This window comes from Lepisma saccharinum, chromosome 20, assembly GCF_977018435.1.
Source record: "Lepisma saccharinum chromosome 20, izLepSacc3.1, whole genome shotgun sequence".
In the NCBI taxonomy this organism is placed as follows: domain Eukaryota; kingdom Metazoa; phylum Arthropoda; class Insecta; order Zygentoma; family Lepismatidae; genus Lepisma; species Lepisma saccharinum.
The window spans coordinates 55,926,176-55,940,538 of record NC_139248.1 but is presented as its reverse complement, the minus strand read 5'-3'; the positions used below and the strand labels follow the sequence as shown (position 1 = coordinate 55,940,538).

General features: G+C 38.8%; 1 protein-coding gene across 8 annotated transcripts in view; it reads right to left on the bottom strand.

The window, feature by feature from the left end:
- The window catches only part of enok (histone acetyltransferase enoki mushroom), a 328,184-nt gene that overhangs the window by 5,990 nt on the left and 307,831 nt on the right, over positions 1 to 14,363 (bottom strand). For all 8 annotated transcript variants that reach the window (XM_083141495.1, XM_083141494.1, XM_083141493.1 and 5 more), the window contains 2 exons: positions 13,808 to 14,123; positions 6,986 to 7,372 (listed from right to left, as the gene is read on the bottom strand). In XM_083141495.1, the coding sequence (XP_082997621.1) occupies positions 6,986 to 7,372; positions 13,808 to 14,123 (703 nt within the window). The remainder of the gene's footprint in view (positions 1 to 6,985; positions 7,373 to 13,807; positions 14,124 to 14,363) is intronic.

Sequence of the window (14,363 nt, the reverse complement as noted above, 5' to 3'; positions counted from 1 at the left end):
CCATATTTAGCCCTGTGCGACTTCTATCATTTCCCGAAAATAAAATAAAAATGCTTTGAAGGGAACCATTTCCAGTCCATAGAAGCAGTGAAGGCAAAAACGACAGAGTTGCTGAACAAGATGGCAGTTGCAAGGTAGCAACAGTACTTCGAACAGTCGCAAATGCGTATGCAGTGATGTATGGACATTGAAGGGGTGTACATTGAAGGTACTACCATGTAATATGTACAGTATGTGTTTGCCAGTAAATGAATTATTTCCATCAGTAAAATTATTTAATAGCCACACACCTTGTCTATTCAAATCATCACAAACATTTCACTGACTACACCATTTTTAGAAAGAAAGTTTTGGAAAACATTTGCACAATGAAATTCAATTACAGTTCTAACATGATTTAACTTCTACAGATAGAAATGATCAAGCCAAGGAAGTTAACAGAATACAGAACATTGTAAAAAAAATGATAAAGCATTGGTCTTAAATACGACAGACACATGCTTACATAGTTACATTCCGATTAACATTGATGAAAGCAGTTATTATTTTTTCAAAGGTACATGCATCATTATTAACTTCTGTAATTCTGGCAGACATCAGAATTTTTGAGTTGAAGATAATTTAGAGCATTACTTCAAAATCCTTACTAGACAACCTTCTTTTTATGTTATTCATCTAGAGTCTAAATATTTCTGAAATCAGAAATTTAAAAAAAATAAAAATAAGATAATGTAAATAATTCATGAAGAGTTGAGTTCAGAATATAGGAATAATGATTGGGAATGATGATATGCAATTTTATGCTGTGATTATTCAATACAAAATATAAATTAAACGTTAAGATTATCTATAAATATATTACTTTTATTATGAGCTGCGGTGGTCTAACTGCCATGCGGTAGACTGATTACCGGGCTGGGTGATCCAAGGTGGGAATTTTTCCTGTCTTGTTCCCACATAAAGCAGCTCCAGGGCTCAACCAGCTTCAAATCAATGGGTATCTGGGGGTAAAGGTGGCTGGAGCATGGTGCTGATCACATCACCTCCAAAATGGCCAACATCAATATGGGGCGGGGCCCTAGCCCCATATCCCCCTAAATGTGCCTTCATGGCAGGGTGCTATGCACAGGGAACTTCTCTTATTAGATGTATTGAAATAGCATGATGCTTGGCACCCACCATAAGGGACACCAATTAAGTTTTTATTTATTTCAACCAAATTAAAGCATTTTGTGCAGAATCTTCAGTTTCATTTTTCAAGTTTGTGAATATTTTGTTCATGGAATTCTGCTACATCACTAGATTTTCTTCTCATGTTGGGTGAAAATTGAAATTAAAGGTACCAATGATGTGTCCTGCACAATAGCCATGCCAGTGCCGTCTTAGACGACAAGCTTTGGGATCAGGATAGGGGATGCACACAGGTTCGAATCTCCTGGAGATAGTGTAACAATTTTTCTCCTCAAATTTTGGCCTGTGTATGGGACCAGTGGCCACCCACCATGAAGTAATTGGGGAGCTATGAATAAGTAGCGCAACAGAAAAGCTACAGTGACTTGTGGTTTGTCATGCTGACCACACGTCACCCCATAACTGGTTCGATGATTGCCCACCTCTGGTGGAGCATGCGTGAGTGAGGCTGGCCCTCAATGGCTAATGTGCCATGGCTTAATTATTATATTTTTTTATTAAAATCAACGCAAAAGCAAAAGTAGCCAAGTACATTATGAAGAACATACAAAAGTTGTGCCTGTTTAGAACACTGCATTTGACACATGATACTTTGGAAATACAATGTCACACTTGTCCAGTAGTAGCAGCACTGTTACACTGATCAGCCATTACATTATGATCACCCCAACCCGGGAACATTTAGCATGCCTAGAGCACGAAGAGAAACACGTGACATGCTGGCAGCATGGTATATATTAAGCATGTCTACACGCTCGCTGTTAGTAGTGTCTCCGGCGTCACAATGGGAAAAGCGGCCGATCTCTCCCAGTTTGGTAGGGGTCAAATTGTGATGACAAGGCACCTTGGTACCAGCATCTCTGAAACTGAGCATCTTGTTGGCTCCTCTCGTGCCGTTGTTGTGAGCATGTATCGAAAGTGGTGCAATGATGAGCAGTGCAAACGACACGTCGTCCAACCATGCATCGACAGCGGCTCATTCATGCCAGAGGCCAGAGGAGGCTGTCGTGCATTGTTCGGACTGACTGCAGGGCTACAGTGCAAGAAATCGCCCACAGGTGCAACAGTGGACACCAAAACAAAGTTTCACAGAACACTGCTGCGCATAGGACTGTGTTAGCTCACTACGTAGGTCATCATAATGTCATCGGTGTATAATGTGTTTCACCCTAGAATGTGAGCTAATATATTGTTCAAGGGCCAGTTTAACCAAAAGAAGCGGATTAAAACATTTTAGCACAACGAAAAATTAATATAGGCATTTATTTAACTCTCTTCCTGCCAAGGTTGTGTATACACAGTCTTGCTTCTTATTTGCCATATGTGTTTCTCATGTATACATGTTTGTGTCTAACTATGCCCCCTGTACCATGGTCAATGATTATTTTCTCTTCTTCTTTCAAAAATGGTGGGACTGTGAACAGCCTTGTATGTCATGTACGAGATTTCAGCAGTTCCTTTACAACTAGGGGACAAATTCTTGCGCAAACTTCAGAACACCCAGGCAAAGTTTTAAAGTGCATATAAATTTAATTTGAGATGTTAGTGGATATTTATGCATATATTGGAAGTCATTCATGTCAACTTTGTACCTTCAATTTGTTTGTCCTTTGTGTCAAGTGTGACCCATAGACCTATATTGCTGTAGGTTCTAGACCCTCCCACCACCAACCAGAAGGGTCTAAAGATATGAGTCAAGAGTTCCCCATGGTAGCGAATGCAGCAGGGTGGTATTATTTGTTGATATATCGTAAATCTGATGTGTGCCAATCTCCGAGTGGTACGTATTGGGGCAGGGGGGATTAAAGGAGTATTTTTACATTCTGTTTGCAAATGTTCATCCTTTAGTGGGGTGTATATACAGGGTGTTTCTGTGAGCATGTTACAGACTTGCAGGGATGATGGAAGGGAACAAACGCAACAAAATGTGATGGAACCCTGGTCTGGTAATGACCCAGTCAAAAGTTACAAGCCAAAACTTTTGAAGGGCAGGCAACCATGCACGACACGGAGGGGAACCCTGGGGAAGTGGAAAACAAACACAGAAGAATCACTGTAGTGGCTTTAATGAGTAGTAACTGCAGCCAAAGAGTTCCTCTGCATTACTCCAGGTGTCTCGTAGACAACACTTTGGACATGAACCCACAAAAAAATCAAGTGGGGTTAGATCAGGTGAACAGGCAGGCCAAGCAACAGGTTCGCCTCTCCCTATCCACCGCTGTGGGAAGGTCTGCATCAGAATATCACGAGCACCAGCTCCGAAGTGGGCTGGGGCCTTATCATGCTGAAATCACATGCGTTGACAAATGAGAAGTGGGACATGTTCCAATAACTCGAGGAGGATGTCTCTCGGAAAAAGTGTACACTGGTCCAGTTAATGGTGGCGGTCAACGATACGGACCTATTAAATGTTCGCCAAAAATTACCGCCCACATGTTTACAGCAAGTCTGTCTTGATGGCCCTTCATGATTGTGGTACGGGTATTTTCATCGGTCCATACATGGCTATTGCGACTATTCAGCATCCCGTCTCTTGTGAAACAGGCCTCCTCACTAAAAAGTACACAGGCATGGAACTGGGGTTTGACCACACAGTGCTGCAGTATCCATTCACTAAACACGAGGGGGGTGCAAAATCAGCTGGACCCAAGGCATGGACACTGTGGAAGGTAAGGGTGCAGCTTCCCTCAGAACTTTCCAAAGAATACTCTATAGGCCACACCAATTTCACGTGCCACTGCCCATGTACTAATGGATGGTTGTCCTTTCACCTGATCCAGCACTGCTTCTTCAAGGTCAGGTGTCCTTGAGGTTGCACTTGCCCTGTTTCCCGTAACCATTGGAAAAGTCTGAGAAACATAGTAGGTGCTGGATGTCTGCGCTGTAGATACGTGGTCCAATACAACCTTTCTGCTTCCCTACAGTTTCTATTTGCTTGTCCATACATTCACAGTTCCTCTAGCGTATACTCCAATTGCAGCCATGACACTCCTGCTTCTAGACTACACATGTCAAGTTTGACGTTACGTCTTCTCCACGGCATGCGTGGTGAATTCTTTCCCCTTTCTTTTATGGTTCCCTCCACGTTGTGCGTGGCTGCCTGCTCTTCAAAGATTTTGACTTGTAACTTTTGACAGGCATTTCCGGACCAGGATTCTCTATCTCATTTTGTTGTGTTTGTTCCCTTCCATCATCCCTGCATGTCAGATGAAGAGAACATGTGTTTCCCGAAACATCACAAAACTGTTTTTAAGCTTGTAACTGCCATAAACTACACAAGAAATAATTCTACAATGCAAGCAATGCATACATACAAGAAAAATTACGATGATATTACTTTCATGAAATATATCTTACAATTTCATCACCATTATTGACTCTTTTTTTTTTAATAAACAAGAAAATAATGGAATTCAGTTATGATTCACTACAAGTTTCCCACATTTTGATGTCAAATTCTTCTGGTAAATTCTTGAAAATATGGAACATATCATAACAATATAAATTACAATTTTACTTACATTTATTGCGAGTATAATAAGTTTTCTTCAATTACGACGTTTCGAGAGATAACTTCTCTCTTCTTCAGGTTTCGGTGTTTTATAAGCAATTCATAAAGTCATAGCTTCGCCAAAATATTTCTTCCATAGTCATCAGGATTAAGGGTTGGGTGAAATGCGAGCGGGAAAAAGTATAGGAAGATCGATTATGCGCTGAAAATTTACGTGCTTTAAAGCCATCGTTTACCAAAGTTAAAATCTGTAATACAAACTTATGTCCTCGTGTATGAATTTTTAGAAACTGTAAAAACCTTTAAAATTCTAAAAACTCTTCACTATTTCAGTCAAGTTGTCTGCAACGAGCTTCCCTTGCGAATGTGGAAGCAGTCGAACTGGCTGTCTTTTGTTTATCATTTCCCCTCCCTCCTCTCCTGATTACGTCATATCTAGTTCAAAATCTTACTCTTTCGAAGCCTTGCACAAAACTTCTGGGGTGACGTGGAATCCAAGGCTCCCATTTTTTAATCATTCCTGTCCAAACTTCATGTATATTCCCATCGTCCCTATTTAATTTCTTCTCTCTTTCTTTACAAATATATGACCCTTCATAAACGTTCCTTCTTCCTAATTTACTCTCCTCCCTTAAAACTTTACGCTCCATGATTACATGGCCTTCTTCAAGGATATGTTCTGACAAACCCATTTTGGGAACCTTTTCTCTTATGTCTTTATCATGTTCCCCCCACCTTACGTTCAGGTTTCTCCCCGTTTGGCCGATGTACTCTTTATTACATTAGCATGTTATTCCATACACTCCCTTCGAATCTCCTTCTTCCTTCTTTCCTTTATCTCCTTCTTTTTTATATTTCGTCAAATGTTTTTCTAGAGTTTTAGGGGCCCTCATTCCGCATTTAATTCCATATTCTTTTACTATTTTTTCTGATACCCCACGAAAATAAGGGATACCTATGAATCTAAAATTCTCTTTCTTCTCCTTTCCATTACCTCTCTCTTTTTCAGTGTCATTTTCTAATTTATTCTTTTCTGAGTTTTTCCAACATATGGATCTTGCCTTACTTAGTTCTTTTCTCATTTCACTCTCTTTATACCCATTCTTCTTGCCTATCCTTATTATCCAATTAATTTTCTTGTTCAAATCTGCTTTGTTGTTACATAACCTAAGGGCTCTAACGAAAAAAAATTTGAAAAATGTTATTTTTCGTTCTTCTGGGATGTGCCGATTCTTTATTAATGTATAACTCACCTGCTAAGGCCTTATGATGAACGCCGGTTTCTATCCTCTTTCTTTTCGTGTGAATCGAAAGGTCTAAGATGCCAATTTTGCCATTTTTCATTTCTTCTTTCTCCCAATATGTCAAATAGTCTCGTTAACTCCTTAGCTTCCCAATAACCAAAATATCATCGACATATATATTTAATTTCCCTTACAATTAGGCTTAATACAGCTTTTTCAATATAATGCATAAAGATACTACAGGTTGTTCCTGATATGGGGTTCCCAATTGCTAAGCCTTCCTTTTGAATATAAATTCTCCCATTGCAACGAAAATAGTTATAATCTGTACAAAGATTAAACCACCTAACAGCATCTATTCCCTTGTCCATCATCCACGTTTGCAGGAAATTGGCTGCCTTGTCCCTTGGTACCCTGGGGTATAGATTTTCAACATCAAAACTCATTATCCGATCGTTATCAATGATTTCAAGTTTTTCTATTTCATTATTTACTTCCAGTGTTCTTTATGCTATATTCTGTTTTTTTCCTTACATTCTTGATTTTACCGACGAGTATTTTGGCTACTCCATACCCTGGGTTTGGGTACATGGGAATAATAGGCCTACGAAGGGAGAAGTTTTCTCTCCTCTTTCTCTCTTGAGGGACCCTATCCCCCCACTTCCCCTAGGCATAGGGGGGGGGGAGCCTCTCTCTCTCTTTCCCATCTCTCAAAATGTCGTAATTGAAAAAAACATATTATACTCGCAAAAAACGTAAGTAAAATTGTAATTTATATTGTTAATCTTGTGAGTAATTCACATAGTAAATATGAACAGAACATATATTTCTAAAACTATATTATCTAAACCGAAATGGCTTCCCCGATAGCATAGTGGTTGCGTCCTCACCTTGCAACCCAGGTTCAATACCTGGTTGAGGAACACACTGATTTGAATCCCACTATGGGTCCAGTCTCAATTAGCCATTCTGTGCATAAAGTGGACTTGAAACCAAAATCAATCAATCTAAACCTAAACTTAAATGACTAAAAAAATACCTTTTCGGGCTCCTCTTCGGGCTTGTCTTCCTTAGCCTCCTCACTCACATGGTCTTCCACTTCTGAATCTTTGTTCTCTTCCTTCGTACTTTCGACCCTCTGCTCTTCTGGTTCCTCTTGCTCTTCTTCTTCTTCCTCCTCCTCTTCCTCCTCTTCTTCATCTGCATCATTCTCTGCTTCTTCCTCCACTTCTTCCTTCTTTTCTTCTTCCACCGCAGCAGGCTCCAGTGCTGGTTCCTCTACGGCTGAAGTTTCGGTTTCTTCCACTTCTGACGACTGGACATCAGCATCTGTTTTATCAACCTCCGGTTCCTCTAATTCTGTTGTTGTTGTGTTTATGCTTGTTTCCACCTCTTCCTCCTTCTGTTCCACATCCTGGAGTTTTGGCTATTAGGAAAGAAATTACATAAATTATGATTTATGATACCATCTTCTACAGATCCCCACAGTAATGCCAATATTCTTACATATATTCACCGATACAGATAGTGATGAAAATTGTAACAAATTTTGTAAAAAATATTTATTAGGAATAGTGGGCGAGCATTGAGGTGCATCAATACAACAGTTGCCTCTTGGTCCCATAAGCCTATAGGAAAAAAAAAACAGGAATTTTATTCGAATTCTCATTGTGAGTCACCTGGTTTGAAGTTTTACTTTTTGAATTATATGACTGAAATAGCATTTGACTAATTTAAATTCAACATGTGGCCGGTTGAATGCTGGTTTGTCGTATCTCCACTTCTTGTCAGAAATATGTTGACATTATCGTGTTCCTTACAGGTCAATGTGTCATGTTCCAAGGTCACATGTATGTGGTGTGAATTATCACCAATAATAAAATGTTTGCACAAATCTTGTAGTGTATTCAAAATCCACATGAGTGAAACTTCAATCAACTCTCCTGAAAAAGTTATTTCAGATGGACATATCAAAATATATTATTCAGCTGGCAACATGTAATTAAATTCATAGGGAAATATTAATAAATTAACTTTGTGATTACACAGCCCTGCATTTTGGGGAAAAAATTCGGACGATTTCAGATCAATACGTGATTCTGGAAGTATTTTGAATCTGATCAAGCAAATAATATCCACTTTTTCCCATCACGTCAGGATTTTTCACAATCAAAATTATCATATTCGCCATTCCATTATGCCTATTACATAATGTAATAAAAGAAATTTAAACAAACGAAATTTTGGTTGTTTACAAACCAATAGGTGATTCTGGAAGTATTTTGAACGCTGATGATGGATATGACATTAATTTCTTCCCATTACTTCAGGATATTTTTCACCATTTCATTAAGTTCAATCACCCCACTACATATAACACTGAGTTTTGGATATTTTGTGAAGAAAATGTTTATGAAGGATTTCGAAAATGGAACTTACGTAATCAAAGTTTACAGTTTTCATGTGAATGTGTCTTGAGAAGAAAGAAGGTGGATTAAATGCTTACTATTCTATGTGCATTTACAGTTCAAAATTGGAGGATTTGTATTGTAGAAAACCAATATTTTACAACCATCTAAACAGAGCTATCTATTGAGGAAATGATTGAACTACACATTTTATTGTGAAATTAAGGCAGTTACTATATTGTTATTTTCTGAAAAAAACTAGACGTATGAGTAAAATGGATTTCATTTTTGGAATCATCATGCTGAAATTATTCAGACAAGAATCATCTGCGAGTCATCCAAACCTATGCCGACTGGTGTTTCCAGATAGTCCACTTGCTTAATATAGAGTGATCACAAACAACAGAACCTTCCGCCAGACGCATTCGTGCACCTTCCCCTCCATCTGTTCAACTTGGGCCATAAAGAAATCTGCTCCACTCTACCCCTCCCCTCCCCTCCATGCAGGAGTATGGTGCACAAGAGTCTCGGTTCTGTGCAGGTTCTTTAGCATGTGGTTCTACTACACTGCAGGAGTGTGTTTCAAATTGTGTTAAAGGTTGCCACATGCTCTTTATGACAAAACTCACGAGGATTCATGCTGCTTCACTTCTGAGAGTGCTATGGAATATCATGATGGTTATTTCTCAGAAACTTGAAACTGAACTATTGTACACTTCCTAATCTAAAAAAAAATTATCCACCACCACTTCCTCCTCTTCTACTTCAATCCAGAATTAATCAAGAAAATGTGGAAGCAGCCAACTATTCTGTCTCTGTTATCTCTGGAGCGAGACCACGCATAGCCGCAGAGAATGGGGCAAATCGAGTGGGCAGAGCGTAGTAGTGCCTGCTGCTGCGACAGCTGGTAACTGCAGTCACTTCCTCCCTCCATGCAATCCCCTTTCCTCTCACATGTTCATTGGTGGAGCAGTGTCGCGTCACTACTTGCACAGAGCCTTGCTTTCGTTAGCCACAACAGATTATACAGAGAGAGATACAATGCCTCCACAGGCTGTAACATGTAACTAATGACATGGGTATTTTTTAGGTGGACACCATAAAGATATGCTATATGCTCATTACACTTGGACAGAGCTTATAGTGTACAATATTTTCCACTTACCTTAGAACCTTAGAAACAAATATAAAGCCATTTCTAATAACCTTTAGCCGCTTGACAGTGGAAATTTCGACCGCCACATGTGAACCCCTAAATGCTGGATGGTCGATATTTTGACCACCAACGCACCGAAGCAATTAGTGTGACATTTCTTGACAACTACACTATATTTCAGTCCTGTCTTTTTTATCTTTAGTATACATACGAAGGTATGATATAATCGAATTACAAAACAATATATCCATTGTTACTACCATTAATAAGCGAAGTTTGAAGAAGTCCTTTGTTACCGCCATATAATTATGGGATAGATTTCTGAAAGTAGCTATAACTTCAAAACTACTTCATCATTTTTCTACGAGCAAGAATGAGTAAAAAGCAACATTTTAAGTAATGTCCAACAATTAAGGATTCGGGGGGGGATGCGGGGGGGAAGGCCAGATTGTCGAAATTTGCCCCAAAACACGTGTTAGCACATGGAAGCAATTTACGTGCCATTCTTTGAAAACTATACACTACATTTCATTTCTATCTTTTTTGTTCATTAGTTTACGTCTAAAAGTATTATATAATCGAATTACAAACATCAATTGTTACTATTATTAACAAATGCCATTTGGAAAAGCCCTTTGTTTCCAATTTGTTATTATGAGCTATTTAAGTTCTAAATGTAAGAATGTGTAAAAAGCAACATTTTAAGTAACATCCGACAATTAAGGGTCTAGGAGGGAAGTGGGGGCAAAGTGCAGCATGTGCATTACATATGTTGATAGAATGGTCTTTTGTTGTGCTTCCCTCCAAATTTGGTCCATCGAGCATCCATAGGATCGATTCTAGAAGTGAAATTCTGGACATTGTCCCAAAACTGGCAACACTGCCGCTTTACATGATCTTATTATTTTTTCTGCAAGAAGTCTCATTCTATTCTAATTTCAACGAAACTTTGATTGGTTGTAGGAATGTACCACCGCTAGATTTTTTCATTCACTTCAGTCTATTTCGGTGATTTTTTTTTATTCAAATTTCTTCTTCTTCATTTAACAATTGGGATGCACAATGTATAAATTTTACCTCTGCTAAAAGCCCCATCTTTATTTCATCTATTTCGGTGATTTTTAAAAAATCAACTTTCTTCTTCTTCTTCTTCATTTAACAATTGGGAGGCACAATGTATAAGTTTTACCTCTGCTAAAAGCCTCATCTTTAAAACAAAACAAATTTCATCTGTTTACAGCAAATAGTTCTTGAGTTACAATTGTTTTTGTAGTTCGCGGCAAGTTTGAAAAGCATATGCTTGAGAATATGCTGGCGTGAACGAGAATACAGGTGTGCGAGAGGTCGAGCGACTAAAGGTTAAAAGTTCCTGCATAGCTGAATGATTAGCACACTCACTTTTGATACAAGAAGTCCCTGTTCAATTCCTAGTGGAAGCTCAAAAGTTTCGGTATTTACTCAGTATCATGACTACAATTCATGTACAAGTACAGTACTTGAAAATAAATGCTGGTAGACTCTAGTCATAAAAGCCAGAAAACAACACCGATGGTGCTGATGACTTCATATTACTCAGTGGAAAGCTGCTTGGTAGGAATAGACCACGGATCCCCAACTGTTTTACATTCCCAGCACCCTTGGAAGTAAGATTAAAAACTTGGGGCACCCTTGTTAAGATTTATTTTTTAAATTTTTAATCTTAAATCAAAGTGGAATATGTTATCAGGATCAAGTTAAATTTATTGTCAAATAAATACCTACTCCCGTACTACACATTCATTGCAGCTTCAATTACATATTTAATACTCCCGGACTTCTCCATGTTCTCTTAAGCCATAGGGGAATTTCCCTGAGTTTTCTAGGATAATTACCAGGTTATAGAAAATGGAAGGATTTATTCCATTTGTTTCTGAGGCAATGAAGACTTTCACCAGTTTTTGCGTTGTGGGCAAGCACTAAGTAAAACTTTGCAATTATACTGGTTGCATTTCCAGCTGGCAGCTGGGAAACAGTGAATCAGTGATCAGCTGAATTTTCTTATTTCTTTGACTGACATTGAGCATTTTCAAGCCACGAGGCACCGAATCAGAGTGCCTACCAGTCAAGAATGTCAAGAAAAAGTCAAGAAATCAACAGGTAGATCAAGAAAGTCACGAAGTCATATACAGTGTGTCCTTGCTTTGCTCGGAATCGCTTGGAGGTTTTGAATGTGCAACACTGTATAACGATTACGTTGCAGTCTAAACCATTAAAAGTCAATGGTTTTTGTGAGCATTGTTTGCAATCTGAAAGCTCCGAGCTTGAGTTGTTCTTTCCTTCGCGACTACAGATGCCCTCGACAGAGCTGCGAATGGAGTGAGGAACAGACCTTGAACCAAGAGCGTGTTAATTTCGTACTGTGTGAAAAAATGTATTTTTGGTTACTTGCGGTGCTACTTCTTTGTGTAAGCACAGTGTGTGTATGTGTGTGTGTGTGTGTTGTGTGTAAGTGAGGCGATTGAAATGCCAGCCGCAAAGTTCACGTTAGAACAAAAAAAAATGATGTAGTAAGTTCACGTTAGAACAAACAATTTTTATGTAATGACACTTACGTGAAAGCAGACTCGTGTCAAGACGTGTGTAGGCAATTTGCACAGAAATTCCCTGGCGTTTCACCTTTAGGTAAAGAGACGGTTAGAAGTCTTGTCCTTAAATTACGAGAAACTGGATCATTACATTTTTGAGGGCATAAGGGCAGAACTTGGAAGAAGAACTTTTGCATGTGAATCAAAATTTCATGAAACGATGCCAGGAATGTGTGAATGTAGATGGACATCACTTTGAACATCTCTCATAGCACAGGTTAGTGCTCCTTTTGCAAAATGAATATAAATATCTGCATGCTAAAGATATGTTCATAAAAATAAGCAGGACGTTACTAGTCGAAAATGTCGGCATCTCCGCTAACGCTGCCTGCCACACTTCTCCCGATGTCTCAGCCTCACAAGGAAATGGACGCACCTGTACTAGTATTTGTTAAAATTGAATATTTGGACATATAAAATTGTACTGAGTTGTGGTTTACTTTGTTTCTTAATAATTACATTCTTGTATGAGTGAAGTTTTGTAAAAATATTAAATAAAGTAATTTGGCCATTCCGCATCCAGGATGAAGTCTGAAACATTAAGTTTTGCATGCATTAATAATGAAAGCAAGTCTAAGTCTCGTGTTGAAGTACAGCTTCAGTTTTTTCTTGTGGTAGGGGTTTTTCATTGAATAAAAATATCTATTTTCTTAATTTTGCAATTATATCTAAGTAGCGGAAATTAAATAAATGTTAAGAAAAAGTCATTAAAAATTCAAGAATTTCGGATTTGTTATTTTGGTACACACACTGCGAAGGCTGTTAGCAGGACAAAACAAACGAGCGTGAGATACGTCACATGTTGCCAAATGTACTGTAAAGCGAGTGTGTTCTTCGACAACGATATTACCAGTGTCGGAAAGCAACGGGGGTGAAATGGTACAACTACACATGTGGTCCTGCACAATGAAGTTACTGGAATGACTACCCACAGGTCGATATGCAACTGGCAAAAACAGAAGTAGTCTTGGCAACGTTGCTTCGGAAGTGCAGCTTTTACATTGCAACCAAGTTTGTTGACACCCAACGAGCTACAACACCCAAAGATGGTTGGGGTACAGGAAAATACAGAAATAGCCATGAAGGTCGGCAGTCAGCTGGAATTGTAACAAGTATAACTGCAATAGCTAACTGGTAACCACTGCCGCAGATAGTTTCCCTCTATCATACGAGATATGCTTACAGTATGTACTGTTGTCACGTTCGGGCAAATGCTAGACCCGCAGAAATGTATCTAGCAAGGGTGTCACTTTCATAAATTGAACCTCAATGTTGTATAATGAAAAATACATTATTACTTTAATTGAATACTTAAAGCAAAAAAATAACACACGCAGAACAGAAAGAACAATGCCAAAGTAAGACCTTTATTTACTAAAATGATGCTACTAACAATACTCATGCACTATTCCTTTTAAAAACAGTATCAAACCACAGAACGAGTCAATTCCAATAGATAAGACATTTTTAATTGTCCTTATGAATAACAAGGCAACAGATTTAACATACAGTTTTAGAAAAGTCATTTCAGCTTTCTTATAAACATCGATCAAAAACATAAACAGAGCTCTTCTAATACCTTTGTAAAGACATGCAGATCCCATCACCAGTTTGCTCAGAAACAATTCATTTCAGTGGAAGTAACAAAAGGTGCATGCATGAAAACGACTTACTTTTGGAGGACGTCCACGTCGGCCTTTCGGTTTCTTTTCCTTCTTCTTCATCTTCAAGGTACCACGAGGGACTCCCTTTGGCCATCCACGTTTCTTCTTTTCAGGAACAGGCTTAACCTCGGTTTTCTCCGCAGAGGTGTCCATCTCTACCCTCGACTGCTTATCTCCACCTGCCTTCCCTTCAACGGGCCTTTGTTCATGGAGAGCTGGGGGGGAAGATGGAGCTCCATTCTCCTGAGACGGCTCAACTTGGACCTCGGGTTCTAGTTCCGGCATCTGAACCTCTTGACTATCTTCAGCATCATCTGCTGCTGACCTGCAAAAAAATCATATAAAATGATATAATGTGTACCAAAATATCAATTAACAGTTTATTTAATGAATATACCTTGCAGCAAAGCAGACAACTTGCCTCTCTTTTCTCCACTTTTTGAGAGTGGAGAACAGTTCGTGAAAATTGATCGTGTCGAAGTTGATCTAAAGTACACTTCACGTGCAAATAGGTTAATTGGGAAGACTGATTTTGTTTATCTTAGTTCACTTTTCTGCCACTTCA